This window comes from Talpa occidentalis, unplaced genomic scaffold, assembly GCF_014898055.3.
Source record: "Talpa occidentalis isolate TD23 unplaced genomic scaffold, MPIMG_talOcc4v2.1 talOcc4.12, whole genome shotgun sequence".
NCBI lineage: Eukaryota > Metazoa > Chordata > Mammalia > Eulipotyphla > Talpidae > Talpa > Talpa occidentalis.
The window spans coordinates 41,570,846-41,592,133 of record NW_023601212.1 but is presented as its reverse complement, the minus strand read 5'-3'; the positions used below and the strand labels follow the sequence as shown (position 1 = coordinate 41,592,133).

The following is a 21,288-nucleotide window of genomic DNA, read 5'->3' as shown; positions in this document are numbered from 1 at the left end:
CTGTAATATAAACTATGAACTTTGGAGGATAATAATTTGTCAATGCAGCTTCATCAATTGTGACATATGTATCAAATGGGAGATATTAATGATGGAGGAGGCATCATTTTATGGAGAGTAGAGGGGTATATGGGAAATCTTTGTACTTTTCTCTCAATTTTGTTGTGAACCCAAAACTGCTTTAAATAAATTTCTTTTAAAAGAAATAATAAGGAACCTAAAGAGCTGTTGTTTATTAAGATAAAGATTGTAACTTCAAACAGAGACTTTCTAATATTAAACATTTAAATTAGTTAATCTATTACATGTCTACATTAATAATCTATTTTATTTAAACCAAAATAATAAAAAGAATGGCATTGTTTTACATTTTTGTAAAGCTCTGGCTTAATAAAAGACAGCTGGATTCTCACTTAGGTTTCCACAATCAATTTGTTGCAAAATGCTGTTTTGGTTAAAAGAATATGAGGGAAAATCCAGCCTCACACAGATACCCAGTTGGAAAAGGAAGGACTGGTATAGCCTTTTCAGTTATTTAGGGACATTCCATTTTGTCACTATACCAAACTCCACAAGAGTTTGTGTATTAAAGTTAGCTACAAAAATGTGACACTGCAGTGATGAACTCTTCTCACTCTATTACATTAAGACCCACTGGTCTGTCTTAAAATTTAATTGGTCTTTATCTCTGCATGATTTTATAACATTATGCATTGGTCTTCTGGAAAACATTAATGTACTACTGAGTTACTACAATTTCATTGTGCAATATTTTACAATTTATATTTGTTATTATCACCTGACCTCATCAGAAAAGTCTTTAAACATTGAAAAGTTGTGAGGTCCGTGGCGGTGAATGAAAGTTTCCTAAATGTCTAAGTTTTGCTTAATGCTCACATTTTATCACTGGCCAAAAAATGCCAGTTGTCCTCAAGTGATGAGTTCACTTCCTTCATTTCTGAGAAAATATCTGCCAAATAGCCTAATCTGAATTGCCACCGTCTGTCTGCCATTCTTTCAAGAAAAGAAGGCGTTCCATGAAAAAGGCACCAGTTGCACCTAAACTCTAGCAACTATACAAGAGAATTAGCTCAACACCATCATTCTTCAATATACAGACTCCCATTCACCAACCAGAATATAGCAGGTCCTCAGATAAGCTTGTTTGGCTTAACATTATTTTGTTATAATATTTGCGGGAGAAAAACAATCAGTTCCCAGTTGGGGTCGCTGCCTGTGTGGAGCTTGCACTTTCTCCCCAAGTCTGTGTGTTTTCTCCACAGGATTTAGTTTCTCCCTACATCTCAAAAGCTGTGCTCGAGAGACTTACTGGGGTGAGTTGGGCATGAATGTGCAATACATGTCCTGTCAGAGTGGGTCCAACCCTGCACCCTGAGCTGCCAGAATAGGCTCCAGCCATACCAGACCCTGAGCTGGGGTCAGTGGATTGGAAAATGAATGAATGATAAATATAAATTGTCATATAATTAGAAGTATTCTGGGTCATTCTTTAGAAGGTCATTCTTGGGCCTCCCCAGTGGCACAGCGGGTTGAGCACAGTGCTGTGAAGCTGTCCGCAGCCTCTGCAGTGCAGGTTCGATTCCTGGCTGGCCAGGGAGATATCCACATGGCGCGGCAGACCTCTCCTGTCACGCCCACTGCTCTCCTCAGCAGTGTATTTCAGTCCGTCTGCTTGTTATGCTCCGTGCTCTATCTCTGATGAATCCTCTCACTCTCCTGCACCTCTGGCCTGTACCCCAGCTCTTATATAAAAAAATAAATAAATCTTTAAAAAAAAAAAAAAAGAAGGTCATTCTTTAGAACTCTGGTGATGTCTTTGTTTGTTTTTTTTTTAAAAAGATTTATTTAATTATGCATACAAGAACTGGGGTCTAGGCCAGAGGTGCAGGAGGTGAGAGGATTCACCAGAGAGAGTAGGGAACAGATCTACTGAAATATACTAGGGAGCAGTGGGCGAGGCAAGAGAAGTCTGCTGCGCCAGGTGGGTTGCTCCCTGGCCAGCCGGGATAGAACTCGTGCTGAATGGCTGGCAATAGCTTGATAGCACTGTCTTTAACCCCTGCACCAGCAGGGAGGACCCTGTTGTTGTTCTTTTAAAGGACAGGTTTATTATATGAAAAAGGGGGAAAGGAGAAGATGCTTTTGCAGACACAGGTGGGCAAGAGAGTTGCCTGGTGATGTCTCTGTGACCAGAAATAAGCATAGACACTTAGATCTTATTTAAATCAACTAGTCTGTGGTCAAATTGGTTTCAATCTACTTTGTTTTGCTTAAAGTTAGTTTCCAAGAAACTATCAAGGATGTTAAGTGAGGACTTACTATATTAAAAGACCTGTTTACAGGGACTTTGATAAAAATATCACTTTCACTGCTACTGCAAGGACTTTCTTGTGAAATTGTTCCATTTTAACACTGAGTATGTGCCTGAGAGTGATCACAATGACAGCTACTACCATTTGGCCATGTTGCATTGATTTCTGCTGAGGTGCTGGCAGTTTTACCCACCACTGACTTCGTGCCATAGTGTACATGAGAGCAAAGCACATGAGGAAGGCCAATAATGCCTTAGAATTTCTATGAGTTTAGGAAAGGGTCTTATGGACCTCCAGGGAATCACATTTTGAGAACCAGTGGACTACTCAATAAATGGTACTGGACCACCTGGTTATCCATGTGGAAAAAATTAAACCACATCACAAACAAAAATCAAGTTCAGCTAGATTTGTTTTTTTAAGTTAAATATGAAAAGTAAAACTTCTAGAAGAAAATATCATAAAGATAGTTTACCAGTTTCCAAATATTTCCACTGGCTGATTTTGCTTTGTATCCTTTCACTGTAAGAATTCATAGCCTTTTGTAGAGCTACATGTTAAGTCCTATGAGTTGTCCTAATGAATCATTGAACCTGGGTGCCATGTTGAAGACTCCCAGCACAGTGTCATATCAGATATACCCCAAAAGGTTCAGGCTAGAATGAGGCAAGCAGGGCAGCTATAGCACAAACTGCCAGGAGGACCCACAAGTGCTCAACCTATACCTCCTAAAATATTCACTCTAGGGCCTCCCTGGTGGCGCAAGGGGTTAAGCACCGCACTATGAAGCAAACCACAGCCTCTGCAGCAGGAGTTCGATCCCTGGCTGGCCAGGGAGAAATCCACATGGCGAGGCAGACCTCTCCTGTCTCACCCACTGCTCCCCTCAGCAAAGTATTTTGGTCATTCTGCCTGTTCTGTTGCCCACTCTGTTGCTGGTGTATCTGCTCACCCCCCACACCTCTGGCCTGTACCTCAGCTCTTGTATGCGTAAATAAATAAATCTTTAAAAAAATAAATAAAACATTCACTCTAGACACCCTGCTTGCTTCATTCTAAAGCCTAGACTGTTTTCTGAAACTTGCTTTTTTCATCCAATATAATGCTTTAGAGATGTAGCTATGTTACTGCTTTCCAAAATAGAGTAACCCAGGGTAAGATTTTTTAAGCAAGGCACAAAAAAATCAACCATAAGCGATTGGTGACATTAAACAATATATAATAAATATGATCACATCAAATAATATATAATAAATTTGGAACATAAAAAGACACCATACAAATGAAAAGGCAAGCCTCAGATGTGAGAACTCTGCATTCAAGAAAATGAAGATACTCCTGCTGGAAATGAGCAAAGATATGGAGAAGCAATTCACCAAGAAATGTAAATGGGGCATCCCTGGTGGTGCAAGGGGTTAAGATACAACCTATGAAGCTGTTCGCAGCCTCTGCAGCACAAGTTCAATTCCCGGCCCCGCTGGCCAGAGAGCTACCCACATGGCGCAGCAGACCTCTCCTGACTCGCCCGCTGCTCCCCTTAGCAGTGTACTTCAGTCGGTCTGCCTGTTCTGTACCCACTCTGTCTCTGGTGAGTCCTCTCACCCCCCTGCACCTCTGGCCTGTACCCTAGCTTTTATATGCATAAATAAATAAATCTTTTTTTTTTTTAAAACCTGGGGTGTAGACCAGAGGTGCAAGGGATGAGAAGATTCACCAGAGAGTGGGGAGCAGAACAGGCAGCTCTACTGAAATACACTGCTGAGGAGAGCAGTGGGCAACACAGGAGAGGTCTGCTGTGCCATGTGGGTTGCTCCCTGGCTGGGGATTGAACTCATGCTGCAGTGACTGCGGATAGCTTCATAGTGCTGGAACTTAACCCTCTGTGCCTCCAGGGAGGCCCAAGGCTATGAATTCTTACAGTGCAAGGGTACAAAGCAAAATCAGCCAGTGCAAAAGGCACATGGGGAAGTAGCCAGAAGTCACATAATGTGAACTTATAGCAAAACCAAACAAAGGGTCAAACAAAAATAAACTCCTTTTTGAAAATATTTATTTATGCATACAAGAGCTGGGGTACAGGCCAGAGGTGCAGGGGGTGAAAGGACTCACCAGTGACAGAGTGGGCACCAGAACAAGCAGAATGACTGAAATATACTGTTGAGGGGAGCAGCAGGCGAGACAGGAGAGGTCTGCTTTGCCATGTGGGTAGCTCCCTGGCCAGCTGGGGATCGAATTCATGCTGCAGAAGCTGCAGATAGCTTCATAGGTTGTGTCTTAACCCCTTGCGCCACCAGGGAGGTCCCCAAAATAAACTTTAAAAAACCAACCCTTCAAAGATGACCATAGATCTGAGGCATCCAAGAAGAATGGGGGAGGGGGAAGGGAAGAGTGGATGAGAAGGGGGAAGAGCACAATGGATTATCATGGAGGACTATGAGTGCTTTGATGGAGGGAGAGCTTCGGTGACCACACCTGAGGGGAGAAATCCTCTATTGTCAAAATATTAACAAGGATGTAAAACAATGGCACTTCATTAATTAAAAACCAGGTCAGGATTCCAAGTGGGGTCTTATGGGATATACGCAGTTCCTACGTAGAGCAGTATCATGAGTGAAATGTCTATCAAGAAAGCTCACTGGAGACTCAGTGCCTGGAGGAGCTGGTCAAGTACAAAATTCCAGATCCCCAGAACAGATGTTCAACATAAACCACATTGTTTGTACAGCTTAGATACCACAAGGAACTCTTTTCAGGGAAAGATGGGAATCCTCCTGAAATCTAAGTTCCTAGGGATCAGCCAAGGGGCCAATCTTGCAAACAGGCTTTTTTTTTTTTTAAGATTTATTTATTTATGCATATAAGAACTGTGGTACAGGCCAGAGGTGCTGGGGCAGGGAGTGGGGGGAGCGAGAGGATTCACCAGAGACAAGTGGGGAGCAGAATAGACAGACTGACTGAAATACATTGCTGAGGGGAGCAGCAGGTGAGACAGGAGAGGTCTGCTGCACCATGTGGGTCACCTCCCTGGCCAGGGATTGAACTTGTGCTGCAGTGGCTGCGGGTAGCTTCATAGGTTGCATCTTAACCCCTTCTACCACCAGGGCGGCCCCGCAAACAGGCTTATCTGAGGATAGCAGTCTGAGGCCCACTATAACTCTTGTGCACAGATTCCATTTGTAAAGCTGTAGAACATAGCAAATAGAATACATATTGTTTAAAGACACCTACCTATAGTTATGTTCAAACATACACAGAAAAATAAACATGAAATTCAAGATTGTAGTTACATTTGAGGAAAAAGAGAGGAATGGGTTTGAGGCAGGGGTATATAAAGTCTTTCAACAGTTTTATTTCTTAAGTTGAGTAATGTGTCAAAGCATGTTTTGTTAGAGCATTTTTTATACTTTATCAAGTGGATCTGAAAAAGTGAAACATGAAACATTACATAAGAATGAAAATTTGGGCCTCCCCTGGTGGTGCAGCGGTTGAGCACTGGGCTGTGAGGCTGCCCACAGCCTCTGCGGCACTGGTGGCGAGGGTCCAACCAAAAAAAAAAAAGAATGAAAATTTATCTGCTTATTACTATGTTACTACTCACAGTTCGTGTTTATTGAGCTCTTTTCACATTCTAGGTACTATGCTAAGGCCTTAAAATCCATTGAAGACTTACCATGTAAGCTCTGGAAAGACATTGAAAAGTCAATATAGGGCCTCCCTGGTGGCACAAGGGGTTAAGTGCAGCACTGTGAAGCTGTCCACAGCCTCTGCAGCATGAGCTCCATCCCCACCAGGGAGGTGACCCACATGGCACAGCAGACCTCTCCTGTCTTGCCCACTGCTCCCCTCAGCAGTGTATTTCAGTCGGTCTGCCTGTTCTGTTCCCCCACTGTCTCTGGTGAATCCTCTCAACCCTATCCCCTGCCCCAGCACCTCTGGCCTGTAACCCAGTTCTTGTATGCATAAATAAATAAATCTTAAAACAAAAACAACAAAAAAAGAAAAGTCAATATAAGCCAGGTGAGATCTCTGCCCTCAATCAGCTTTCAATTTACTGAGGGATATGCAGGATAATAAGCACAATTTAAAACCAGCGAAAGCACAGATTCTGTAAGTGCTATTTAGATAATAAAGCAGGGTGGTACAATTAGGAAAGGCTAATTTAATGAGGGTAGTCTGGGAAGGTTTCATTGAGAGAGACGTTTGAGTTGAACCATAAATGATGGGAGTGAGACAGCCATGCAATTATGTGAAGGAAGCACATTTGAGGCAGAGGGAACAGCAAGTGCCATGCCCTGCAGCAGGACTAAGCCCGTGTGTTGAAAGATGGGAAACAAAGCCAGCAGGGCTTGAGAGTGTTGACAAGAGGGAGACTGGTAGATGATGCCCAAAAGGTGAGCTGAGGTCATCGTGCAGGGCCTCCTAAGCCACAGTAAAGATCTTAAGTTTCATTCTAAGATATGTTTCATGATCTGATTTACAATTGAAGATTATTCAGCCAGCGATGTGGAACACGCATTATAGATGGGCAGTTTTCTTCACTAGCAACACAGACATAATGCTTGTGGCTGATGAGTTTTTAGGGGCCATGAAGAGGTTGGAGCAAAGAAAAAAAGGGTAAAAAAGGTCCACAATGCAAAAAAGAAACTACAAAGTTGGAATAAATACAGGTTAAATTAAACATCTAGAAGGTGTAACAACTTGGCAATTTTATCATTGAAAACAACATTTGTAAACCGGTAACATTTGGGAATAATTGGAAAATTAGATTTTCCAGTCACATAAAGTCCTAAATATGCCCAACGACTACCAAGAAAGTATAGCCAACCATAAATGTGAATTTTCTTGTAGTCAAACTGTTTTAAAGGAGTGAAAAAAAATCAATCCTTTAACCAAAAAAAAGAATCCCCTTCCCTACTTACAGTGAGATGTAAACACAAAAAGCCTCACATCATGAACCTTTAATATTGGAAGGAGACAGAAGTGGCTGAGGAGAAATGCTCCAGGCTTCATCAGTGCTATTCAGCCCTAACACACTGTGAGTTTTAACACCCTGGGGGACCATGGGAAGGTTTCTGTGACTTGGGGACACTTGAACAGGGAAACATGAATGACAAGAAGGCACCAGACATGCTGAGAACTGGAAGAGTTCTGGGTACAGGGGCTTCGCTGGGAGTAGTTTGTCAGAACTCAAAGGAAGAGGGCCTATCTGACTGGATTGAAGTTGGAGCTGGGTAGGTAGTAGGAACCAAAGCAAGCAGAGTCTTGAAGAGCTGTTCTCATCCCAAGAACAGAAAACCACTCATGTTTTAAGTTCACATTTAAGATAATTGATTCAATTTGTTTCAGGCCTGTGCCACTTGCCACAGGGGCTCAGGAGCACCTGAATGTGGTCAATGCCACTGTGCAGCCAAACCTTTGGGTGTAGCTCAATTTCAGTCAACATTTTAATATAAAAACATTTTGACATACAGCTGAGCTCCTGGAAAACGTTGCAGGTCACTGGGCACATGAAATCTACGTTTATTAGCTGTCAATGTTATGAAAACTAACACAAGACCATTTCCGAACAAGATGTGGTGCCCCAGATTACAGATGTGCTGTCACTGTCACACCTTGTAAAAGAACATCTCTCATTTGCATTTTTCATACTAATGGTATGTTGAAATAATATCCTGGCTGGGCCTCCCCTGGTGGCGCAGCGGTTGAGCGCTGGGTTGCAAGGCTGCCCGCAGCCTCTGTAGCGCCAGTTCCATCCCCAGCCACCGGCGAGGGTCCCACAAAAAAGAAAGAAAGAAAGAAAGAAAGAATATATAATATCCTGGCTATACTGGAATATACACAACATGCAATTAATTTCACTTTAAAAAAAAGATTTATTTATGCATACAAGAACTGGGGGGCCCGAAGTGTGGGGGGCATAGGGGTGAGCTGATTCACCAGAGACAGTGTGGGGAGCAGAACAGGGAGATCTACTGAAATCCACTGCTGAGGGGAGCAGCCAGCGAGTCAGGAGAGGTCTGCTGCGCCATGTGGGTAGCTCCTTGGCCGGGACTGAGCTTCATAGTGCTGTGCCTTAACCCCTTGCGCCACCAGGGAAGACCCTAATTTCACCTTTGTAACTGAAAAGAAACACACGCGGTTACTAGAAAAATAATATTAGCTGTGTGGCCGGCGTTTATTTTCCCAGGACAGCGTGGTCGCGGGTAGCAGCAGAGCGGGAGCGCAGGCGTCTGGAGGCCACCAGAGCCGGAGAGGGGTTTTCAGCGGTCTTACACAGGCACAAGTCTTGTCAGCGAATATTCACGGCCTCCGTCACAGGCAGAGAAACGTAGCCTCGGGAGCCGAGCGGCGGAGGCTGGCCTCGAACTCCCACAAATAAAGTGCACCTGAAACCTCCCAGCGGTCAACGAGGGGGCGAGGGCGGGATTCGAACCCAGACCGACTCCCGGGGCCCGCGTCCGAGTGCGCCGTCGCGTTACGCCGCTCCGTCTTCCCTCATTGGGGTGTCCAACGTTCACAACGTTCACAACGGACTCCCCGGCCGCTGGGCTTTGAGGGGCCAGGAGGCGCTTGGAGACGCTCCAGACACCGCTCACCTACCGACCGAAGTGCAAGCTGCTCCGGTCTCTCTTCACGCCGCCTCACCGCGCCGACTTCCGCTCCTTCCCACGAATCCCCGCACCAATCTTTCTGTTCTCCCGCCTCCCTCCGTCAACTTAGCCAATCATCTCTCAGAGAATCTGCTTTATTCCCGCCCCCACTGCCGCCTGCCAATCACCGCGGGAGGGAGCATCGCCCTTCCTACATTCTTAAGTGAGAATCGCGCGCCACCGCTCGGCGGTTGGCGGCGCTGCCGCAGTGGAATGTGTCTCTTGGAAGGGCGGGCAGAGGGGCGAGACAAGTTGGTGCGGAAACCATCAGGATTGGCCGAGAGGAGTTCCGCGCTCTGACTCCGCCCACCCCTTCCCGCGACCTCCGTGTCGGAGAAGCTGAGGATTGGTTCCTGTCAAACGCCCAAAGAAGTCAAGAGATGGTCCCGCCCCACTCGCGCATCCCGGAGAGGGAGCTCCGCGGATTGGTCCAGAAAGTCTCGGCGCGCTCAGATAGGCGCTCCAGGATTGGCTGAGGATGCGCTCGCGCCTCCCGAGAGCGTTGACTGTGATTGGCCGGGGGGTGGGGCCCGCTATTTGAAGGAGGCGCGCGGAAGAGATACGCACTTTGGTCTGCGGAGAGAGAAGGCGGGAGCGGTTTCGGGCAACGCTATTCGGCTCACCGGAGAGGACACAGGCGTGGGCTCGACTCCGGCTCTGGCCTCAGCCGAGACCCCGCGAGGCAATGGCCAAGGTGTCCGTGCTGAACGTGACTGTGCTGGAGAATCCGAGCCCTTTCCACAGCCCCTTCCGGTTCGAGATCAGCTTCGAGTGCAATGAGGCCCTGGCAGACGGTGAGCCTGGGCCTGTGTGGAGACCTTCCCCTTCCCCGGGCCAACCCTGACCTCCCTGAGAGCCCCCTCCCCACCAGCCCCAAACTCCCCGTGGAGACTGCAACCCTACCCACAGATAACCCCACTCCCTTCCCAAGGATACTCCCATCTCCCCCTTGGAGACCTCAGCCTCTCCCTATTTTTCCTGTAGAGCCCGTCCTGGGCACCCGTTTTCCTGGTCTACATTCTTTAATCTACAGAAACCCTCAGTCACTCTCTCTTCCCTGTAGCAAGAAACCCCCCACTCTATTTCTGGCCAGACCCCTGATCCATTCATCCAGTCTTTCCATCCATTCACTCTCCTATGAGGAGACACTTACACTTCCCTTTCTTCCTAGGGAGGCCCCAACCTCCTGCTCCCTCCCATTTTTCCTTAGGGAACCCTTAGCTTACTCCCATTTTCCTCGTGAAATTCCCACTTTCCCTGTGGAGACCTCTTCCCCAAGCTCCCTCCGTTTTTTCCCAGTGGAACCCCTCCACTCATCCTTTTTCCCTCTGATGATCCTCTTTTCCCTTTGCCTCAAGACCTCACTCACTCCCATCTCCTCATTTGTCTCCCTGTAATCCTCTCCCCAACCTGCTGGTATTCGAACTACCCCATTCCCCACCCATTTCTATTTTATTTTCTATCCAAAAATACATACCCCAAAGCATGTGTCCCTTCTCTTTAGCCTGACCCCCAGCCCCTTCTTGAGCTCCATCTGAGAAGCCCAGCTTCTAGCTCCAGTCTTTGAGGCTCTATCTCCTGCTCCTCCCTCCTCTCTGATTTTGGGCTTCAGAGAACACACTGAAATCTGAAAGGTGGCATAGCCAGGCAAGCATTAGCAGGTTCCCACTGCCTGCCTGCCAGGTTCCAGCTGACCTGCAGAAATTTTTTCAAAACTTTTGATGATGTCACCTGGAAGGGATTGGGGGTGCTAAGTCATGACAGTATCTGGCTTCAAATAATCAGCTGGGAAGTCAGAACCTTTTTTTTTTTTTTTAAAGATTTATTTTTATTTATTTATACAAGCACTGGGTACAGTCAGAAGCGCGGGAGGGTGAGATAATTCACCAGAGCCAGAGCGGGGAGCAGAGTAGGCAGAAGGACCGAAGTACACTGCTGAGGGGAGTAGCGGGCGTCAGGAGAGGCCTGCGCGCCATGTGGGACCCTTCTCCCGTGGCCAGGGAGCAGCCGGGGATCGAACCGGCGCTGCAGAGGCTGCAGGCAACGGGCAACTTCGCAACCCAGCGCTCAACCGCTGCGCCACCAGGGAGGCCCCAAGTCACAACCTTTTGTGCATGTTTCCAAGGTGCTTTCACAGAGGAACTTACTCATCTGTGTGGCATTAAGATGGACATGGCTCTCATCTTACAGATGAGAAGACAGGAGCCACAAAGTGAAAGACCTTTTGTTTTTTTTATATTCATGCATAGGAGAACTGGGGTATAGGCCAGAGGTGAAGAAGGGGGTGGGAGGGAGAGATGATTCACCAGAGACAGAGTGGGGAGCAGAACAGGCGGATCTACTGAAATACACTGCCAAGGGGAGCAGCGGGCGAGACAGGAGAGGTCTGTTGCACCATATGTGGGTCAGCTCCCTGGCCAGGGATGGAACTCAGGCCATAGTGGTGTTTGTGCTGAGACTTAACCCCTAGGCCACCAGGGAGGCCCAAGTGAAAGACCTTTTAAATAAATGTTTATCAAAATGGAAAATCTAAGGTCACCCAGGGAGTCCTGGCACCATGTTTAAGAGGAAATACTGCATAAAGTTACTTTTCCACTTATGGTTAAAAGAGACTTGGCAACAGCTCAGGAAGTGCAGATCAGGAAGACTGAGAGGTCTGGGTGGGTTGACTAGCTCCTCTTGGTGGGTGGGTGGTATACCGGAAAAAGTAACCACCTGGATTAGTTTGAGGTTGATACCTTATGAGATGTATGTGGGTTTGAGCTGGGCCAATGGTTCCATCTCTTCCTGGTTTCTCTCCTATTTGAATTAAGGAATCAACCTGTGACTAACTATAGAATAAGCCCAGTTAAATCCTTTCTGGAACAAGGCAGGGTGTAAATAAATAAATAAAGTGTAGAATGACACTGTGGAATAAGATTAATTTTAAAACCAAGAGGAGATGTAAAGACCTAATAGGTTATGGGATTCACAGTTCCCAGATGGCAGGAGATCGGGTTTCAATTGGGCCTGTTTGCACTGCTTGCTGTTTAAAGTGGTTTCAGGGTCATTATCTAGTACTTTTAATCCTAGGAAGCCCCCTGCCCTGTTACTTTACGAATCTGTTTATGGACTCAGAGTAGGAAAGACTAAAGTCAACCTGCTGCTGGTCATTATTTTTTCTTTATTTATTTTTTTAAAGATTTTTTTTTTAAGATTTATTTATTTATGCATACAAGAACTGGGGTACAGGCCAGAGGCATGCCAGGGTGGGAGGATCCAGCAGAGACAGAGTGAGGAACAGAACAGGCAGACTGACTGAAATACACTGCTGAGAGGAGCAGCGGGTCAGGAGAGGTCTGCTGCGCCATGTGGGTTGCTCTCTGGCCGGAGATCGAACTTGAGCTGCAGTGGCTGCGGATTGCTTCATAGGTTGCATCTTAACCCCTTGCGCCACCAGGGAGGCCCTAAAGATTTATTTGTGTATTCAAGCACTGGGGTGTAGACCAGAGGTGCGGGGTGAGAGTAGTGGGGGGAAGAGAGGATTCATCAGAGAGAGTGGGAGAACAGGCAGATTGCCAGAAATATACTGCTGAGGGGATCAGCAGGGAGACAGGAGAGGTCTGCTGTACTATGTGGGTTGCTCCCTGGCTGGCGGGGGATGGAACTCATGCAACAGTGGCTGGTGAGAGCTTCACATTGCTGTCTTTAGCCCCTGCACCACCAGGGAGGCCCTGGTCATTATTTTTTAACAGAGATGGAATGACTTCTCCAAGGTCACACAGCCAGTTTGTAGAAATGTTGACACTAGAATTTATGTCAGAGTTCTGAGTCCAGGGTTCTTTCTCTTTGCTATAACTTGGGAAAGAAAGCATGCATCTCCTATTTTAGAAGAGGAACATAAATAGGACTGACCATAGATCTATTTCCACATCAGAACACTCTTGAAAGAGTGAAGGGGGTGCTATTATTAATTACACCCAGCCAGGAAAGCTTTTGCTCCGAGAAATTCCAGTCTAAAAGCAAGCTCTGGCCTGGAAATCCAAGCACTTTGGTTCTACCCCTCGGGCTATTTGTGACTCTGGCCTGCTGACTTGCTTTCTGCCTCTTGGCCCCCTTCCTACAGAGCAGAGAATCCGTTTTCTGCCTCTCAAACAGTGGGCCAGTTTGAGTGGGCCTGGCTTTAGAAATCTCTCAGATCCTGGAGAAGCCTATCAGTCCTGTTACCCTGACACTGGCAACTGGAGATCTGACAACACGTAAAACCCCGTCAGCTGATCCCATTTCCTAAGGGCTCCAGGCCCTTTTTGCTCTCTTTTCTCATCAGCATGTGGAAATAGATATTTCCAATGCCTGGGTCCACGTTTAATACATTCACTATGTCCCCCCCATTTCTTTGAGAAACTCAACAGACACTGTCTGAATAAGTCATGAAGTCGGTTGTTACAGTGAACACACAGTAGTCAGACCATGTTCATCTACACAACACGATTATGAACAAAGGTGAAGGATAAATTGAAAAAGACATATTAAAACAGGAAGAGTGGGGCCTCCCTGGTGGCATGGGGGTTAAAGTCTCAGTGCTATCAAGCTATTGCCAGCCACTGTGGCATGAGTCCTATCCCCTGCCAGGGAGCTAACCCACATGGCACAGCAGACCATGTCTCACCTGCTGCTCCCCCTCAGCACTGTATTTCAGTTGATTCACCTGTTCTGCTCCCCACTCTGTCTCTGGTGAATCCTCTACCCCCCCCCACCTCTGGCCTACACCCCAGTTCTTGTATGCATAAATAAGTAGATCTTTAAAAAAAAAAGAGAGAGAGAGACAGGAAACAAATTTCTCCGGCTAGCTCAAGTACAATATTTTTTTTTTTAAAGATTTGTTTATTTATTTATACAAGCACTGGGGTACAGTCAGAAATGCGGGAGGGTGAGAGAATTCACCAGAGCCAGAGCGGGGAGCAGAGCAGGCAGAAGGACCGAAGTACACTGCTGAGGGGAGCAGCAGGCGGCAGAAGAAGTCTGCGCGCCATGTGGGACCCTCACCCAGTGGCCGGGGATCAAAAAGGCGCTGCAGAGGCTGCATACAGCTTCACAACCCAGCGCTCAACCGCTGCGCCACCGGGGAGGCCCTCAAGTACAATAATTTTTTACATATCTTTAGTCTTGTGGCTGGTTTTGGTTTGATTTTCATATAGAATTTTGCACAGGGGTTAGATTGTTAATTTGGGGGCATAAAGACAAAATGTAATGCTATCAATTTACCCTTGAAAATTGCCTTAATGATTAGGTATACAACATATAAAGTATAATCCTGTCCTGTTTTCCATAGGAGTAAGTTTGTGCTATACTAGTGATTGACGTCCTCTGACTATTTCTAAAAAACGGTTACAGTCAAAACTGAAATGTACACTTAAACTTCAGCCAGTTTAAGTGATTCCAATTTGTAGGTTCTTGTTTTAGTCATCCTTTACCTACTCTGGATGTTTTTGTCAGCTCCTCTAATTGTTGATTCAGTATTTCTCTGTGGTCCTCAGTTCATTCTCTGGTTTCTTTCTGACCTGTTTGCTGGCCTACTGTGGCTCATTTGGCCAACTGCAGTGAACTTGTTCTTCTGGTCAGCACCCACACCATCTTTATTTAGGTTTTGCCAACAGTATTGGACTTAAGTACCTATGGCATTCACTGGGGCTTGCTCTATTTCATTCTCCACATTCTGTCTCTCCCCCAGCATATAAGTTAAATACACATATATTTGACTTCACTGGTGATGGGGAAAAAGCCAGTAGAAAGATGCCAAAATATAGAGCTTAGAAGCTTGTTCTTAGGAGGTAAGAACAGAACTGGTTTGGTTTTTGTCCATCCAAAAAATATTATGCCTAGTTGTGTCACTATTAGTAAGAAAGATAAATCAAAAAACTTAACTCCTCCCTGCAAATTATAAGAGACTAGAGCTTGACTGACCCCTACTGAGCCTGATGGTCAATGTGTCCCGCACACCTGCTGGAGCCACTGAGTAGGAGATCAGAGTGAAGCTGCAAGGTACAGGAAGCCAGTGTATCGAGGAAGAGCTTGGAGCTCAGGTGACAAACCTCCACAGACATGGCCCGGCATCTGTGTGCTTCAGAAATTGGATGCACTTATGGGACACCGGACCAAGGACCAGAGCAGCTTCCAAGAGTGTTTGCTTCCTGTGAAAATCACAACTTGTGAAACATCCCCCAGTTGCTGGAGCAGTAGGTTGTGTAATTTCAAAGAACCTAAAATAATTTTCAGGTCTCTGCCAAGCTTCCCTGTACTAGCCTGACCTTGTCCCTGATACACTTGGACCTTCTGCAAGAGGCAGTGGTCACTGGGAACCTCCTGTGATTGACAGGCAGGGTCTCTTTAAGCTCTTTTCCTTTCATATCTTACATACTCAGGAATGGGGCCCTCCTAATATATAAGGTACATGAGAGCTAGGGTTCCGAGGATAGCCCTAGGATGCTGCATCTGTTGACTGAGTCTCTGTTGCCTGGATGTCCATGAGTAGACCTAACTTGGTCCCGGATCTGGAAGACCTGGGGCCTGGCTAGCTCCCCTAGTGGCCTCATCTTGCCCTCCTACGGCCTGGCTCTCCTGCTGAATTGGAATCTACTGCCCTGTCCCAGTTGTCGAGGGATCTACTCAGTCTGGTGGCACCAGTCCCTGTGTGTGAAAGAGGATGCGGCTTTCTATCCCAGCACCCAGTGGGCAGGGCCCTGAAATGGCCCAACTCCCTGCTATTCCCTCCTAAGCATGGTTCAGTCACATGGCTCTTAATTCAGCCTCTGCCATACGGTTCATCCTTAGGCTCTGAGCGTTACCCTGGAGGTACAGAGTCAAGGTCGCCCTGCAAAGCTGGGCCCACGGAAATATCCCCACTGGAAGCAGAGCTTCACATCCGCCCCTGTGTCAAGGGCCCAATGCCCAGCAGGTGTCAAGTGTTCTTGAGAATAAGAATCTTTCAGTGTATTAAGTATCTGTCCCAAACTAACATGAAAAAACTTTTTCTCTGCCTTCTTGCTGTCAAACTATTTCAATTCCTTAACAGTCATTTCCTTGCAGACCTAGAGTGGAAAATCATCTACGTTGGCTCAGCTGAGAGTGAGGAGTTTGATCAAATCCTAGACTCTGTACTGGTTGGCCCTGTCCCAGCAGGGAGACACATGTTTGTCTTTCAGGTAAGAAAGATGAGGCCTTAGGCCTTGACATTTTGAAATATCCTTTCTACCAAAAGTGTACAATGTGTGGCTCATTGATGGAAAGTTAAGGTTCAAATCATGGCTCTGCTTTCAGGAAGTGTCTGACCTCTCATTGGTACCTTTCCTCCACTTACGTATCATAGCTATTATCGTAAGTCACTCATTTACATTTGAATCTCATTATTCACAGAAATTATGTTCTATAAGGCTGCTGTCAACACTGAAGTAGTAAATTACTGAATACTGAACCACTGCTTCTAGAGGAGATATATGGTTAGGCTTCTGCTATTACATCTGTGTCAACCAGACAATACATAATCCTCTGTTCTGTTTTAGAGTTATTGTTGGTGCATTTGCATTGAACTCATAGCCAACAACACTGTAACTCATGACATCAAAATGTTCTTGCACTCAGAGGCAGCACTCAGCACTGGGAGCCATTTTAAATCAACAACAAAAAGTATAAAAATGTGACACTAAATAGACTTGAGAAAAGGACACTTGTTAACAGTGTAAGCACTGATATAGGAAGTTGGAGTGTTGCCTTGTTCGACCTCAGCTGGTAATACTCATCAAACAACTCAGATTTCTACCCCATCCTGTACATGTCCTCAAACACTATGAATCTATACCCAAAATATTGATTTTGGTGTTACAAATAAATTTTAGTGAGTAGGTGAATTCGAAAATATGAACTCCATGAATAATGAAGATCCACTGTAGCTGCTGAATAGATCTTTAATGCAGCATCAAAGAGGTGGTCAGAATGCAGATTTAGTGTGATTCTTACACACAATAAAGTTGGAGAGCCTCTGCTCAAACCCACTCACTTCCTTCCACCTCTACTGTCCCCTCCCCAGTCTCAGCCACCACATCTCATCACCTAACCCCTCATCCACCTGCATCCACTCCACAACCAGGGCCAGCTTCCTAAATCTACAATCCATGTCCTCACATTTGTCAACACCTGCCATAACATTCTGTTGCTGGTAGAAACTTCTATTTGAATATGGGCCTCTGCTTTTTTGTTTTATTTTGCTTTCATTTTGCACCAACTATATAGCCAGTCCTGTCCATAACAATAAACCCCAAGTCTGCCCACCTCTGTCCTTCTCTGCTGCCTGATCTAGGCCACTATCCTCTGACCATAGGCCCCTCCTGCCTGACCCACTGCTCCCACTACAGCTCTCCTTCTGTCACAGCTCCACACACAGCCAGCTTCATTTTTTCAGGCCACAGGTGATGTGGTACTTACCTCTTGCTAAATATTCTTACTCTTTCACAGGTCCTTCACTGGCCCAACAGACCCTGTGTGACTTGGTCCTTACCTGTTCACCTAGTTAGCCTCACCTAATGCCATCCTCCTCCTTCCTCACTTCTCCACACCAGATGTTCCTCCTTTATGGCAGCTGTGACATTCAGCATTTCTAGATATTTGCATATTTGATTGAAACACTTCCCCATTTGATTGAAGACTGAGGGCAGAGATCATACATTTAGCTTAGTAAATTACTGCTTCAGAATCATTGTATTACTAGTCAAGGCATGACTGATAATCAATGCTAAGGCCCAGGATGTGTTTCCTCTAGGCTGATGCCCCCAACCCATCCCTGATCCCTGAGACAGATGCGGTGGGTGTGACTGTGGTCCTCATCACCTGTACCTACCGTGGACAAGAGTTCATCCGAGTGGGCTACTATGTCAACAACGAGTACCCAAACCCCGAGCTTCGGGAGAACCCACCCCCAAAGCCAGACTTCTCTCAGGTGGGGCCTGCACTAAATGCTTCAGACAAGCTCCTTTGCATTCGGGGGACGGTTGAGATGGTGAAATTGGAAGCTGGGGTCACTTAGGTTTTCAAGTCAATGCTTAGCTTAGAGCTGCAGGCTACAAAGAGAAAAAGGGTCTCTATTTCTCAGAAATACACTTCAATGAATGAAGATTAAATAGGTTTGAAGTTCCATATGGAGTTATTGGTGGTGATGGAATAAGCAAGATCTGCTCTTCCTGGGCTTGGGGTGGGGAAGTTGGGGGGGTGCTCTGTGGGTGTTGTAAGGGGGGCATGCTAACAAGGGCTGACATTCCTCTTCCTAGCTCCAGCGAAACATCTTGGCTTCAAACCCCCGGGTGACCCGTTTCCACATCAATTGGGACAACAATGTGGATAAGCTGGAGGCCTTGGAGAATGAGGACCCTACCCTGGGCTGTGGCTTCCCCCTCAGCTGCACGCCCATGAAGGGCCTGGGGCTCCCTGGCTGCATCCCTAGCCTCCTCCCCGAGAACTCCATGGACTGCATCTAACTGCAAGAACCCAGGCCTACCTGGGTCCAGCCATAACATCTGGAGAGAAAGTTAGACCTCCCTGAGAGTCCTATGGGGCCATGAGGAAGTCTCTGGGGCCATCAACCATATCTAGGCCAGTCAAACTTGGCCCCAAAGAAAGACAAGCCTCAGGTCTCTTCCTGGCCCTGGTCTGGAAGGATCACCTCACTTCTACTGCCCAGGGCTGTAAGAGGCAGGACTTCAGTTTTGAATTCTTTTTAATTTGTGTCCTTTGTCTCTTACACACACACATACTATACATTCCAACTGGGCCATTGTGCCACACCACTTCTGTGAGTACCATTGAACCAAAGCTCTTCCCGAAGACCTCCCCAGTCTGCCTTAATGTTCTTGGTCAGTGACTGGCAAAGCTTCAGTCCAGTTGGGCCAAAGCCTCTGTCATTCCTCGCCCTTCCCAAACATCTGAGCAGATCCACCCAGCTTTCTGGAGTCACAGGCAAGGAATCTTGGTTAGAATATGGACTCATACAATTTTTGTCCTCCCAGGACAATTTTTAAGTCTGTCCAATCCATGAGTCCCAAAGTTGTGATCATCAGGATGCTGAGAATTGGTGGTTGATGCTCCTCTTGATCACCACTTTACTTTTCTCTCTTAACTGGACCTGGCTTGCCTTGGTGGGGGAATGACATGTTAGAGGGTCTTGCTGTTCTTGGTTTCAGTGCCAGCCTCAGAGCCCCTCTGCCTCTGGCTGTTATGATCTGCCCTCTGCCGAAGACCTGATTCTTCCACAGACCAGGAGTGATTGCAAGCAAGGGAAGCGGTAGGAAACAAAATAACTTCCCTCCCCATCCCCATGCCCTATCCCCTCGCTGCTATGTGGATGCTGTTATGATTGCAGTTTGTATATTAAAGGTTTTTATATTAAATGTTTGGTTGGTCTAAAAATAAAAAGCACTTCATCTAGATGGACTTCTTATGTTTTCATGTCTGGTAGACTGAGGCAGCTTTGTCCATCTCTTAACATGAGGGATAAACTTGTCTCGTATTCCTGACTGATGTTCAGGGAGGGATTTTCCTTTATCAAAACTTGAGCAACCCATCTGTTCTGGAGCTAGAGCATAACCAGTGATTTTTCATTTTGTCCTTGACCCACAAGAAGAAATTAACATTGTGATCCAAGCACATATACATCAACACTTTCTTAAATTTCACTTAACCAGGCCTCCCTGGTGACACAAGGGGTTAAGCACAGCACTGTGGAGCTATTCACAGCCTCTGCAGCATGAGTTTGATCCCTGGCTGGCCATCTGTCAATCTGCCTGTTATGTTCCCCACTCTCTGGTTATGCTCCCCACTCTTCCCACTCTCCAGTGAATCCTTTCACCTATCAGACCTCTGGCCTATACCCCAGTTCTTGTGTGCATAAATAAAAAATTTCACTTAACCTTGTAACCCAACATCCCAAAGTGGAGTGGTTTGGCCAGTGAGCCATATCCCTGTAACTCACAAAAGAACCCCAGCTCTTGCCTCCCTGGGACTGGTGGAACTGGTGGACCTCAAAACTGAATGCAGATAGCTGCTTGGTAGAGTGCTTGTGTGTGTCTAGGCAAAGCAGCCTTTAGATTACAGACCTGAAACCAGCTAGCCCCTCCAAATGAAAACTGACCCATCTAGTTCCCTGCCTTTCTCCCAGCCTTTGGGCCTTCCTCCACTTCAGTGGTCCTAAATTGGGGTGGGGGTGCAATTTTGCTCTCCAGGGCACATTTAACTATGTCTCTAGATGGTTTTGGTTGTCACAGCTGGTGGGGGAGAGGAAGTGCTGCTGACAACCAGGGAGTAGAAACGGGATGCTGCTGAACACCTTACAGTACACGAGACAGCGCCCTTGGCAAAGAATAATCCAGACCCCAATGACAGTAATGAGACAGTTGGGAAATCCTGACCTTTCTCAGGCTGTGTGTAATTTGAAAGGACACCCTGAAGGGAGAGGCATCTCTCCACTTCTCTGCTCCAGAACAAGTTCCCTTTGCCCAGACAAAGGGAATCCTCAGCCTGGCTGTGCCCCAGAATTCCTCCTCTGTAAAATGGGAGTGATAACTACCAACGTGAGAGGAGTGTGGTGCTAAGTAATGTATTTAACGTGTGCCTACTCTTACTAGAGGCACGAGCCCAGGGTGGGCGGTCTTCCAACCGCTCCTTGCTCCCAGGACCCAGCATCCTCCCGCAGATCAGGTTGTGGCTGGGGAAGACCGAAGGACCCCAGTCCCACTCCATCTCTCCCACCCTGGCCTGGACCCCGGGCCTGCGCAACTGTCCAGCGCCAGGCCTTCAGTAGGATGACTGCCGGCGGCCGGCCGACCTCTGACCCTCGGCGCAGGCAGCGCCCCTCCTCCGCTGGCAGGTGGACGGCGGCTGCGCCGGGGGTGGGGGCCGCGGCGCCAACCTTGGCTGGCTCGCGGCCGCTGCCGCACTGAGCGGGGGCGGGAGACTGCGGCGCGCACGAGGCAGGACTAGGGCCCTCCGGACCGCCTCCTGGTCTCGGAGCGCAGCGCGCCGCGGCCGCCCGCCAGCCTCCGCCGCCCCGCCCGGCCGGCCCGAGCAGCAGGCAGCGTCTGCGCCCCGCCCTCTCACCCCGGTATTGACACCGTACGTTCTGCGGAAGGCTGTCGGGGCAGCGCACCTCCGCCAATTGGCGGCTTCGCTGGGTGGGCCCCGGGCCCTGTGCGGAGCCCGGGCCAATCGGGCGCGTTTGCCCGCCCCACTGGGGCCTCGCGAGCGCGCTAGTGGGCCTGTGTCCGCGGCTGGCGTCACGGGCCGAG

At 47.3% G+C, this 21,288-nt stretch overlaps 1 protein-coding gene across 1 annotated transcript; it reads left to right on the top strand.

The window, feature by feature from the left end:
• The first annotated feature begins 9,512 nt into the window (after window positions 1-9,512).
• On the top strand, window positions 9,513-19,456 carry ASF1B (anti-silencing function 1B histone chaperone). The gene is made up of 4 exons (XM_037505993.2): window positions 9,513-9,777; window positions 16,049-16,164; window positions 17,775-17,951; window positions 18,280-19,456. The coding sequence occupies exons 1-4, from the start codon at window positions 9,669-9,671 to the stop codon at window positions 18,484-18,486; spliced, it is 609 nt and encodes a 202-aa protein (XP_037361890.1). The 5' UTR covers window positions 9,513-9,668; the 3' UTR covers window positions 18,487-19,456.
• The last annotated feature ends 1,832 nt before the right edge of the window (window positions 19,457-21,288 follow it).

Excerpts from the sequence above, each read along its gene's own strand:
- ASF1B (XM_037505993.2), top strand. The coding sequence starts at position 9,669 with ATGGCCAAGGTGTCCGTGCTGAACGTGACTGTGCTGGAGAATCCGAGC. Across the intron at positions 9,778-16,048 it reads CAATGAGGCCCTGGCAGACG|ACCTAGAGTGGAAAATCATC; the intron begins GTGAGCCTGGGC and ends ATTTCCTTGCAG. Across the intron at positions 16,165-17,774 it reads GACACATGTTTGTCTTTCAG|GCTGATGCCCCCAACCCATC; the intron begins GTAAGAAAGATG and ends TGTTTCCTCTAG.